The sequence below is a fragment of the Saccostrea echinata genome, unplaced genomic scaffold (assembly GCF_033153115.1).
Source record: "Saccostrea echinata isolate AGI-Se365-2 ecotype Australia unplaced genomic scaffold, CSIRO_AGI_Sech_v1 ptg000025l, whole genome shotgun sequence".
In the NCBI taxonomy this organism is placed as follows: domain Eukaryota; kingdom Metazoa; phylum Mollusca; class Bivalvia; order Ostreida; family Ostreidae; genus Saccostrea; species Saccostrea echinata.
The window spans coordinates 20,420,020-20,432,433 of NW_026889774.1; the positions used below are offsets into that span (position 1 = coordinate 20,420,020).

General features: G+C 33.0%; 1 protein-coding gene across 2 annotated transcripts; it reads left to right on the forward strand.

The window, feature by feature from the left end:
• The first annotated feature begins 7,156 nt into the window (after positions 1-7,156).
• On the forward strand, positions 7,157-12,371 carry LOC133192120 (homeobox protein PKNOX2-like). Of its 2 annotated transcripts, none has more exons than XM_061327989.1 (9): positions 7,157-7,298; positions 7,629-7,709; positions 8,124-8,295; positions 8,504-8,830; positions 9,141-9,234; positions 9,346-9,449; positions 10,007-10,083; positions 10,282-10,520; positions 10,840-12,371. In XM_061327989.1, exons 1-9 carry the CDS (start codon positions 7,210-7,212, stop codon positions 10,956-10,958), a joined length of 1,302 nt encoding a protein of 433 aa, XP_061183973.1. In that variant the 5' UTR covers positions 7,157-7,209; the 3' UTR covers positions 10,959-12,371. The 2 variants fall into 2 exon arrangements, with proteins under 2 accessions (XP_061183973.1, XP_061183972.1); XM_061327988.1 differs by having other exon boundaries at positions 7,158-7,298; positions 9,120-9,234.
• The last annotated feature ends 43 nt before the right edge of the window (positions 12,372-12,414 follow it).

A 12,414-nucleotide genomic window follows, 5' to 3' on the forward strand; every position in this document is an offset into this window, starting at 1 on the left:
TACCTTAATTTTTGACACTGAATCGGTAAATGATTTGCATATGCTTGCTCCTATCCTATCTTCTTGTTTAACACAATATTGTCACTTGATTTTGAAAATTGTTAATTGTTAACTTTAATATATAACTTTGTTATACCTTTATAAATTTGTTCCTATATAAACCAACACTAATAAAAGTCTAACATTTCCAATGTTTTACTGAGCGGGCATAGAAAAAAATCGATGTTTGACCGCGGAGTGAAATATTGGACCTGTCGATGAGATGTTGGACCGCTTACGTCACATAATGGGCGGGGTCAGCTAAATCGCATTCGTTGGTGTTTGACAAAAAATAAATAATAAAATAATAAAAGGTATAACAAAACATTTATTGACTGTGTTCTCGGGCAAAATGCGTTTTGTTGACCCCTCGAACCAAACTGTTTGCCTTCGGCCTAACGGCCTCAGGCAAACAGTTTGGTTCTTGGGTCCGACAAAAAGCAAGTTGCCCTCGAACCCAGTCAATAAATGTATAATACTCCAATTTTTGCGCAAAATGGCTTAACAAATTGTGAAACATCAGAATCTTTTATAAAGGCTTAAAGTTGACTGTAATTGTTTTAAAAGCATTTTCTTTCTCCTTGTAAAAAAGAATTGTTCGTAACAAAGTATTTTAACGTTTTGTTTGTTAATAATATTATTTTGTGTATATATATAGTCTCACGTATCAATTTCTATCTGTGCTTCCTGAAGTTGAATATTTTGGACAAGTTCTCTTTTCCTAAGTAATTCATCTACACTGCAAATAGAATCGTGTGTATGTATCTTCATATGTAGTACACTCAGCAGTGAGTATATTTCATACGGCATGTACTATTCCAGATGAAATAATTTTTTTCTTTCTTTTCAAATTTGCAGACTTTTAGTCTTTACTTCAACTATTTTGAGTTTAGGCCACTTGCTACAAACTTTTTTCCAATAATTATGAAAATTGATACCAAAATCTATGTTTATATCAATAATGTTAATGAGTTTTTTTTTCAGTTTCTCAATAATGTCCGGTAAAGTGTTTAAAAATTCTATCGTTATATATAAGAGGAACAATAAAAAGTGAGGATTTTGCACATCCTAGAAAATCTACAATAATATTTCAGGAATTTTCCAAAATAAATCCAAATATTCATGTACATGTATGTCAATCCATGCATCCAACATTTTGTTTGTATCAAGTGACCTTGTGTTTTCCAACAATAACGTTTAAGGACAAGGGAATCGCAGGACAAAATCTATTTTGATATCAATGGCTCTTGTGAACTAAAGACTAACCTCATCTTTTCAGATGTCATGACCATTAATTTTATTTCCAGATTCCAACATTCTTCTTCCTTCTGTTGTAACAGTTCTTCTAATCTATATAGAAATGTATTTAAACTAACCAAGCATAAATATGTTAACATCATACGTAAACCGTTACATTAAAATATTGTAGTTATTGACTTGTATACTAGGTCAATACACAAATTATCCTACTCTGAATTATCTTCCAGCGACCTGTAGTATCTTCCACGGATTTCTTCTATATCATTGTCATGAGCGATGAAGTCATCCGCACTCGTTAGCCTATCGATAGATATGAGAAACTGTGTAAAAAATATTCATCAGTAGCCGTTGTGAACATAGGGTTTAGATCCATATTTTTTTTTTATTCATCAAAAAATTAACTCTTCAAAATCTGGAATATACTGTTTGCGCTACTTCTGAAGAACAGAATTATATAGTCTTGTATTGCAATTTTGAAAAGTAACTTTAAAAGTCTCCAGTCGTTCAAGATTGCAATGTTTGATTGATATTCACCTTGTTATTTAAGCTAAATGGTTTAAACCATTAATTTTTTTATCCATATTAACAAACATACATTTATTACTTTTAACTTAAAGGGGGGGGGGCATTTTTCAGACAAGCTAAGCCCTTGCACATAACGTTTAAAGTTTGAAACTTTCAAGTTTCATATGTTTAGGCTTCATACCAAAGGTTTTCTCCATATGATTTTTGGGAGACCGTGGACTCTAAATGTCTCAGTTCTCTTCGATTTTCTCTCAACAATTTCTCAACAACAGCAAGCCTTGGATTAAAAACAAAAGACCAACATCAACAGATGATAGTAAAATTGAAAATAAAATTTTCTTTAATCGAACAAGATCGTACTTTTATTGTAGATGGCTAGTTTTAGTAATTCAGTACCTATTTTTCAATCTTCTGTTTTCGTCTTCCAGTCTTTCTTTTTCCAAATCAACGCAGTTTATAGGGAACCTTTGACTTGGATTTCTGGTGGAATATTGTTCTGCACTATCTCTTGGTGACGTATATCCGTTGCTGGTTAAAAATAAAAGGCATTATATAATCTCTCAATCATAATGATCATAAATTTATATATTTAAAGCATTGGATTCATTCATTGTGATGGACATGTGGATTCCTCTGTGAACTTTTATCAATCCAAAATATTTCATGAGACTCTAATTAACTTATATGAACAATCTTGCATATTTTATGTAAAATATACTTACTCAAATTGGATTAGTGATGGTACATTTTGTTCCTCTCTGTATTCGTCATGCCAATAGCGACTTGTCATCGTTGGAAGGTGGTCAGGACAGGCAATTAGAGCCTGTCCTACTGTGGTTACAGATAGTAAGACTTTTTCATCATTAAAATAACATCAATAGACTCAATTGCAAAATCAGCAGACTCTGGTGCAAAAAAGAACAGTCATAATCTAGGCTCAGCTCTGTAATTTCTTGAACTCATCAGTCATGTAAAGCTTAATATGTAGATTGTTAATTTAACTGCAGAACTGTAGCTCTCTGCTGGAGAAAATCCGGACAGACAATTTTCTCAAGCAGAGAGCTACAGTTCTGCAGCTAATTGTTAATTGTGTGCTATCGTAATTTTGAAATGTGCAATTTCTTACTGAAGTGCAGTTTAAGAGCACTATCAATCACAGTGTTGCCAGGGTTTGCAATATGACTTAGGATCCAGCAAAACCCAACTATAATTTTATCTTATTAGTGAAGTGATAGTGCTGTATTTTAAAATGTATCTTAAGAATATGGGAGATCAATGTTTATATTTTGTACGGATTGTAAGCACGAAAACGAGTCCGAAAATACTGTGGAAAAAGTTGTCTTTAGAAGTTTGAATATATTTAAATAAAATTTTTAGGACTGTTGCTTCTGCTATAAAAATTGTTGATTCATTTTGGAAGCCTTGTAGAGAATATATACCATCAAAGAAGAGGGTGTAATCCACAATTTATCTAACCTTTGTAATATTTGGACAATATAAGCTATTTCCCATGAACCTGAAACACAGAAACTTAACGTTATATATTTATCTTTAAAAAAAATAATTCCCTATACCTAATGAAGTATAGGGTTAATTTAATTTTTTTTAAGAAAACTAAAGGTTAAGTGCCTATGTCCTGAAAAGACCAATTTTAGACGATCTCATATGCCTCGAATACGAAGTTGATCTTTAAAATGAGTCGGGAAGTATATCGATCCCGATCTCTTTTGACTTTTCTAAAGTACGTTGTGGGGGAGGGAGGGTCTGAATATAAAGTCAGGCACGTAGTATCGTTTTTGAAAGTGTGTTGGGGGGGGGGGGGCAGAAAAAAACAATTTACCTGGAAAAAACTTTTACAAGCAAAAAAAGGGGGAAATTGTCCAAACACCAAAATCCTATTTCATGGGGGGCAAATTTTTTCACATTCAAATTTTATTAATACATTACCATGATTTAACTAAACCGAAGCAAAAGGTGGGGGGGGGTCAACCAGCTTTTCAAGGAACATTTTCAATAGTAAAAAGTTATGTTTTTAAAACGCCCCCCTCCCCCCCATACTACGTGCCTGAAAGTATCACAACCAAATTTTATTAATACATTACCATATTACCATGATATTACTATACCGCAGTAAAAGGGGGACCAGCTTTTCAATGATCATTTTCAACAGTAAAATTTGTGTTTGGAAAAAGGAGGGAGCATATTATAATTATAACAGCTTGAAAATATCAATGTCATTTCAAATCTAGTAATCTCTCTTTTTTTCTCTCCAGTACGTCCTTTAAGGATTATTTGATAACTAACGAATATTTTTTAAATAAAACAATCTCAGCAGTCTGCGTTGTTTGCATTCAAGTTTTTTGGGGGGAGGGGGGTGGAGGTGGGGTTGTTGCTGTACATACATGCTCAGATGTAAATAAAACAATTCTTACCTCGACTATCTACGCATATACGTAACAAACTTTCTTAGTTTGATTTACTTTCGTTTTGCATAGCACGCATGCACTTGTTTAAACAGGATCGAGATCTCGATATTTTAAAAGATGTGGTGGCTTAATTGTAACTTCGCACATACATGTAAAGAAAAGCACTTGTCATGCACATTAATTCTCTCCCCAAAGCTTATGATAATTTTGTTATAGTAAGCAAAAACTAAATCCCAATTGTCCCCGTATCAAAAATTGATGTACATGTTCTCTCCATGCTCTCTCTCTCTCTCTCTCTCTCTCTCTCATACACACACACACAAGTCTCTAATCAAATCAGTACAACATAATTAATATCACCTTCACGTGGTGCAAATATGCAAAACTGGGGAACATATCTTTCACTATGACACATGTGGTGGGAGAGAGAGAGAGAGAGAGCATGGAGAGAACATGTACATCAATATCTTACTTCTAATTCTCCATCTCAACGCCCTCTTAATTACGATGAAAGTGTTTCTCCTGTTATACACACACACACACACACACCCTCACACACACACACACACCCACCCCCACACCCCCACCCCCACCCACACACACACACACACACACACACACAGAGAGAGAGAGATATATATATATATATATATATATATATATATATATATATATATATATATATATATATATAAAGTTCATAGACATTTGACTACATGTATATGTTAAATTTTAAAGAACGGGGGCGCTTTTGGTTGGTATTTGGCAGGAATCTGGCTGCACGTGAAAAGTGAAAATTTTACTGAACTGTCAAATGAAATTTTAGCATTCATTTGATATTAGAGTCTTATGAAATAGAAAGGGGAAACATTTTTCCAAAAGTGTGTTTTGATTTGCTAATTAAAAGAATAACTTGAAATATTTGGTACAAAATGTTACATTTTAAAACACGTTTTTTTCCCCTAAAAATTTGCGATCTCCACATCTGTGCATTTTAATTCAGAGAAACGAGCAAACATTTGAAAAAAATGGAGAGAAGACCCAGAGACCATTAAAAATGAACTTTTTCCCCAAAAAAAATCCCATCGTGTAAATGCGATGCTTCAATGGCGTTTTAAAATCCATATTCGTTGTGAAGTAGTGATAGGTAAGTAGTATGCGTTCCCAATCCGGAATACTCAGGAATTAATAAGTGTTTGGTTCGATCCTTGCATGAGCATTAATTTTTTTTTTTCATGCAAACAATCGGGTCATTTGTCAATTTAATTTTATTTAGGGATTTATAAAAAATTTTAAATAGAAAAATTTTGGATCAGTTGCCTGCACTGAAAGCGAAAGCAATTCTTATAACCTACTGAAACGTTCATACATACCCAATATCTACCCTAGGATTTTATTATTTATGTAAAGTGTTACTATATTTTCATAAGAATTAAGATTAGCGGACTTAAATATTACAATTTGACAAGATATTTCAATGTAAATTTAACTTTTTTCCTATGTGTGTGACTTTATAAAGTCTGTCCAGCTGTGGTCAGTCGACCAGTTGGACATTTTTATAAGCTATAAACGTTTCGTTCACATGATTCCTGCAGATCACACGCCAAATAAGTCCATCTTCTTTACCCTCATATTCTTGCTTGCAACTTTATGATTTTTAAGGCAAAAAAAAAACAAAGGGAAAAATAAAACCGGAACAAAAGAATATAATCAGCAGCAAAACAAAACTAAATGTTTTACGGGTGACACTGTGATTAAAAAGGAAAAAAAAAGAAATGACATGTGAGTCGATAATCGTCTATTTACACTGCCGAATGTACAGGTTTAAACAGATATTGAACTCCAATTTTATTTCTCAATGCATCCCCCCTTTTGTCGCCCTTCTTTTTGCTAGCCTTCTTGCTTTTTAGAACATTGAACTTTTTTGACATTTGTTTTATGAAAAACATCCTGTGTTAAACAAATGAGAGGTTATTTTTAGTGTTTTAAAATAACGGTGAATCGATCAAATTGAAACATTGGATGTCTCTGGTGCAAACAACGGTACTGCGCATTGCATAAGTATTAATCACTCGAAAAAAAAATTTCTTGGTGTCCAGAGAAATGAGAGGTATCCTGATTGGACATTTCGTTCCCCCCAAAAAAACAAAAAAAGAAACAAACACAAAATACAAAACAAACAAAATCAAGCCTTTCAATTCCCCCAATGGAACCTCTGAGCACAAATGGGGCACCTGCTCAATTGTGACGTATTGGGTCACGTGATAGGGTGGGCCAGTGTAAATTGATGGGCGCCATTTTGACGGTGAGTGACAGTGTCTTTATAGGAGGTAGGCTGTCAATTAACTGCCAGATTGCTTGTCAAACGTTACAATGTTTACATTGATTTGCTTCTAATAATTGCATATAGGGAGGAAAGGGTGATAGATCAAAGTTAGTTATCAGTATATTAGTCAAGAAAACTAAAAGATTGAGATATTTTTTTGTGAAAAGCTTACGATTCTTTGCATATTGACCTATTTTCGACAAAATTTACATTCTGGCGTTTGGCACGGCCCCAAATTGTCGTTCTTAGATTCAGTTTGTCTCTTCTTCATCGTAAATCAAATCTGATCGGACAATTTGTAATTTGAACAAGTTGACCCATTCACAAATTGATTTGAGTGAATAAGTCGAATTGGGCTATGTTATTGTTAGTCTCCATATTGTATGCATGTTATTAAACGTTAGACACTTACGTACTGTATGTTGTTCATTTGAATCATTTTCATACTGTTGTCAACAAGCTGGCATTTTTCAAGAAAAAATTAAAATTTTGGTGTTATCGGTGTGTATACCAAAATATCTGTAGAATACAATGCTGAAATTAGAAATTGCTATCCATACATTTTTCAGGAATCTTACAAATGTTTCCATTATAATGTATTGGACTCTTTTTGATATCCTTTAATCTGTGAAAATGTCCATGGTCCAAGGACTCCCTCCCACCTACACGGAGTCCAAGTTACTAAATAAAGGGGGAAATGCAAGTTCATCAGATGTCCACAGGTAATTATTGAAGAAAATACATTTTTAAAAAGTTTATGCATGAATTAGCAAATGTTACAGCTTGATTTGAGAGAATAAGTCAAATAATATTTTACCTCTTGAGAAGGATAGTGTTGAAAGTGTTGAGGTATTTTTACCTTCAATTCATTATTTACTTTATTACTTTGGCTTGAAAGTTCATTAGTTATTTTATTTTGAAAGTATCAATTTGATTTTAAATGCATTTGGGGGGGGGGGGGGTATCAAGAGAAAAAACTATGCAGGATAAATCTGCAAAATTTCTTGTATTGATAGTAAAATGAAAACTCTGCATCTTCATACAAATTGTAGTTCTGTGGAATCTATGGGAACTATAACCATACAAGAAATTAATGATTCCCAGTATGAAGAGGAGAAGAAAAAGATATATGGGTATGTATTAAAGTTACAGTTTTGCAAAGGGCAATAACTGTGTATTTAGAAAACCAAAAAAAAAAGATTCTTGTTAGTTCTGAATAAAAAACTTAAACTGGAAAATTAATCTATCCAAAAGTACTTAAGTAGAATCTGCTTACTCCTCCAAGGCACCGGACCCCACCTCTTGATGTTTTTAGATGTCTGTGTTTGCTCTGCTCATAATATTTGTATTGTTTGAATGGACTTTTGAGCTTGATCACTGTTCATTGTCTTCATATAATTTATTTCATACTAGAATTTTGAGATTTTTTTCTAGATAAAGAAGACAAATTGTTTAAAATTGATTGAAAAATTATAGCACATCAGAAAAAGTAAGCATGTAGAAAATACCACTCATTTGATTCAAAGTACTTTTATACTGCTTTTCAGACACCCCCTCTTTCCTCTGATGGAACTCCTGTTTGTGAAATGTGAACAGGCTTCCCAGACCTCAGACTGTCCAAGCTCTGATAGTTTTGATGTTGACATTCAAACATTTGTTCAGCGACAGGAAAAAGAAAGAAAAGCTTTCTTTAGTGACGATTCAGAACTGGACAATCTGGTTGGTAAAAAAAATAATCTTTAAACACTAAATTATTTTCTGGAATAAGCCAAGGTATAATTCTGTGCAGTTATGATTTAATGCAAAAATGCATAGTCTTATAGAAAGCTTATGATTCAGTGCTTTGCAAGAGTTATTTCCCTTTCGTTACTGTTCAAACACTGCTTGAATACTTAAATTTGAAAAACTCTGTCTTTTTTCTCTTCAGATGGTGAAATCTATACAAGTCTTAAGGATTCATTTATTAGAACTTGAAAAAGTGAATGAGTTGTGTAAGGATTTCTGTAACAGATACATTAACTGCCTAAAAGGCAAACTTCAAAGTGAACAACTACTTCGTGTTGACACAGACTTTGATGACTTCAGTGAACATGGCTGCTCCCCACCCCTAAGTGGAGGTCAGGGGTCGGGAACAGCAGGAGTGGTGACCAGTACTGGAATGGTGATTCAGCAGCCATCAGCTTCAATGGCCACCCTGAATCAGGTTTATCAGATGGTGCAGACCCCCCAAGGATTGGTGGCACAGCCTATTCAGGTATTAGAATCTGTTCACTATAACATGGATATTTTTTTGTTTTCTTTTTTTTTTATGATAATACCTACCTATTTTTCATTATTTGTAAGTTTTTAAGGTGTCAGGAGTTGCACATTTGTTTTTTTGTTTTTATGGGGAGGGGGGATATCTTTTTTTTTGGGGGGGGGTATTAATTTTAAAATTAGAGAGAATATACAATTGAAAGAAAAAATAATTTTAATAATGGAGAATTTGTTGTCTCTTGATCATCAGATAATAGGGTTAATATAAAATTTTAACTAAATTTTAGATACAAACCACACCATTACAGGCTCCCATAGTGTCCAGTTCTGTCATCCAGGGGAATCCCTCACTGAGTCAACTCGGACTAGTCAACAACCCTGCTGCTCAATCATCTGCCTTGGGTCAGTAGAAAACTCTCCTTTCAAAGTATAGCTTCTAATTAATTTTAGTGGTAAAGAACTTGTGCACTCTTAATAATAGTGTTGATAATATTTTTGATATATTTTGTGTAGATTCTGATGATGACGATCCATTAGGAAAGAAGAAAAGCAAACGGGGAGTACTGCCCAAACAAGCCACTCAGGTCATGAAGTCGTGGCTTTTCCAACATATTGTGGTAAGTTCAAATTTCTTGAAGATTTTTTGAGGATTAGATTTAGAGCTAAGACCAACAAATAAAAAATGATTTATTTGATAAAAAGGTTTATAATTCTCTAAGATGCTTTTTTGATTGCATGTTTTTATAGCAATAAATATTAAATTTGCCTTGTCCAGTGTATAATGAAAAGATCAATAAATAAATCAATAAAGTCTTGTTTTTTTTATGACTGTAATAAATTTGTTAGCTACTGTAAAAAAAGTTGTTTAAAAAAAACTGCCTAACTAACTATCTACCCACCTTGAAAAATGTGGGTCTGAGTAGATCAAACAAAAGTTTTTTGATGATGGCCTAGCTGATAAAATGATTTAAAGAAAACCTACATGCATGTATATTTAGAGTCATAGACATATTTGATATAATATTCATGTACATTAGGGCATTATTATTATATTTAGATGTTCATAGATGAAGATTTTCTGTGTTTAAATCAAACTTCACTAATTTTGAAGATGAAGTTTTTAAAACCATTCCATTGCATTTAAATAACAACTTCTTAATGTACTGTTTTGCAGCACCCATATCCTACAGAAGATGAAAAGAGACAAATTGCAAGTCAAACAAATCTAACATTATTACAAGTCAATAATTGGTAAGAATTCTTTTTGATTAAAATACTTCAAATATACATTCATTTGTACTAAAATTCATTTAATGCTTAAATATTTGACATCAGAAATTTTTCACTAAGTTTAATATAGTTATAAATGTAAATTGCTTCTACATATTCTTTTACTTGCATCTCATGTGACTAGGAGATACCTGTATTGATTGAAAACTGTGTATATAGGTTTATAAATGCCAGAAGAAGAATTCTACAGCCAATGTTAGATGCCAGTAATCCAGAACCTACAAAAAAGGCCAAGTCTAAACCCCAGAATCGACCATTACAGAGGTTCTGGCCAGAGAGTATAGCCAACATCCAGCCTCAGTTACCTACGGGGATACAGGCCTCGGTCAAGTCTGAAGCAGCTACTTCTGTCACTGACACAATACAGACACAGCCAATCGTAATACCTATTGTAACAGGTAAGTGTGTAGATCTCTGCTGGCTGCTCTTTTCCAGTCATGCTATCATTGAAAACTTTTTTTTTTTTTGCTGACAAGAAACTCTTTTATAGTAACTATCTTTAGCCCTTCATGTACTTAACTTATTTACTTGTCAGTGCTTATCCCATTATTAATAGTTGTGAATATTACATATTTAATTGTAAAATGAGAGGTATGGGTTTTGATAGTAATTTTTTTTTATTAGCAGAATTTTACCGCGAGATTTTAAGATATTTGATAATGGTGCAGAAGCTAGTTATAATCTGATGGAATATTAACTGGTACTTCTACTTATTAGTCCCGGCTCATGGTGACCAAGATGATGGTCAAGATGGAAAGGAGGTCCAGGAAAGTATTTCAGTGACCATTAACAGAGAGCCAACAGATTCCTCATCCAGTGAGGCGGATCCACATTGACAAGACAGTTTGGGAAGAGCTCTTATGCTGCCAAAAGATAAAGAGTTTTGCCCACCCATGTGCTGGAGAGAAATACATGAATTTATTAAGCTGCTGACATTGGGACATTAAGCATGATGTGAAACACAAAAGGAAATGCATCTATGAAAGCAGTGATTTAATTTTGATTTCAAGTTTTTGTAAATTTATTTTTTAAAAAATGCTTTTCAGTGACAAGTGTAAATGTAATACAATGGAACTTGGATCTTCCACAATTTTGTTTTTAATATTATAAATTTATGGCTTTAGACATTTTACTTTTAAAAGTTAATGTGATTTATCTGTCCAATGGTTGAATGCAGGTGGAAACATACAGTGCATGATGTTTCTAGGTCTGTGCCAAAGTCCGAGGTCTTGTTTTAAAGAATGTCTCCTCAAAGTTGTTATTCTGCAAAGCAGAACAGATATTTGTGTATGTATTTCACATATTCAACTACAGAGTTGTGTGTCTGCCTGCTATCATTTTGAGTAAGATACAGAATGAGTAATGGTATATCTGTCATAAAATGTATAAAGACAGTAGGATTGTCAAGGATGTAAAAAGCTCACTTGCTTGTGTCTGTTGTAAAAACAAAAACAGGTTGTAAACAGTTTAGTAGTATTTTGTTAAAGATATGTAAATGGCTTTAGAGAAAGAAAATGTAGATTCTGTTCACATTTCATGTATATTAAAAAATGCAACGAGAATATGGAAAATGTTGAAAGCATTTTCAAAATATAAAATGCATGTAATTTATCTTGCTTTCAGTTTAAGGATTAAGCTTGTATGTTCACAGTTATTTGGGGGGTTATTTTTTTATGCTTTAATAAGGAAACAAAATCGACATATTTTGTTCCTCACTTTTGACTTGTTTATGAAATGCAAATATTAAATATTCAGGTTGTGTTATGTTAAGAAAGTTGAAATATAATGATTTTTTCATATATGTATTATGTGAAATAGTCTTAAACTGTTACTGATTGAGTGGATCTAATATTTGTATGATGAATGTCAGATTTAGAACCAATGTGTCTAAATCAAAAGCATTGTAATTTGTATATTTGTTATCAGCACATCATTGAAAGAAAAGAGCATTTAAATTTTACCATTTGGTCAATGTATCAAACTTGTCAAACAGTAGCGATAGCATTCATCATTGTTTTATGGCATAGCATGAAAATGAGATAATTGATCCTGTAGAGTCTAGTGTTGAAAGAAAAGATTAAGATTTGTAAATACTAATAGCGGTAGGTGGATGGTTCCTTTGAACTCCCAAGCTTTGATTGTGCGATCTCTGGTGCTTAGCTTTGATACACTGTATATTTTTTTTTTCCATTTTGTACATTTACGTACATTGTTTTGTTAAAGAAGAAAGAGAGATAATAAAGAAAACAGGAGAAATAAGCAACTTGTCTTTAATAATTGAAAGATTGATTC

Coding starts and splice junctions, on each gene's coding strand:
- LOC133192120 (XM_061327988.1), top strand. CDS start 7,210: ATGTCCATGGTCCAAGGACTCCCTCCCACCTACACGGAGTCCAAGTTA. Junction 9,450..10,006: donor GGCTTTTCCAACATATTGTG/GTAAGTTCAAAT, acceptor ACTGTTTTGCAG/CACCCATATCCTACAGAAGA. Junction 10,084..10,281: donor TTATTACAAGTCAATAATTG/GTAAGAATTCTT, acceptor CTGTGTATATAG/GTTTATAAATGCCAGAAGAA.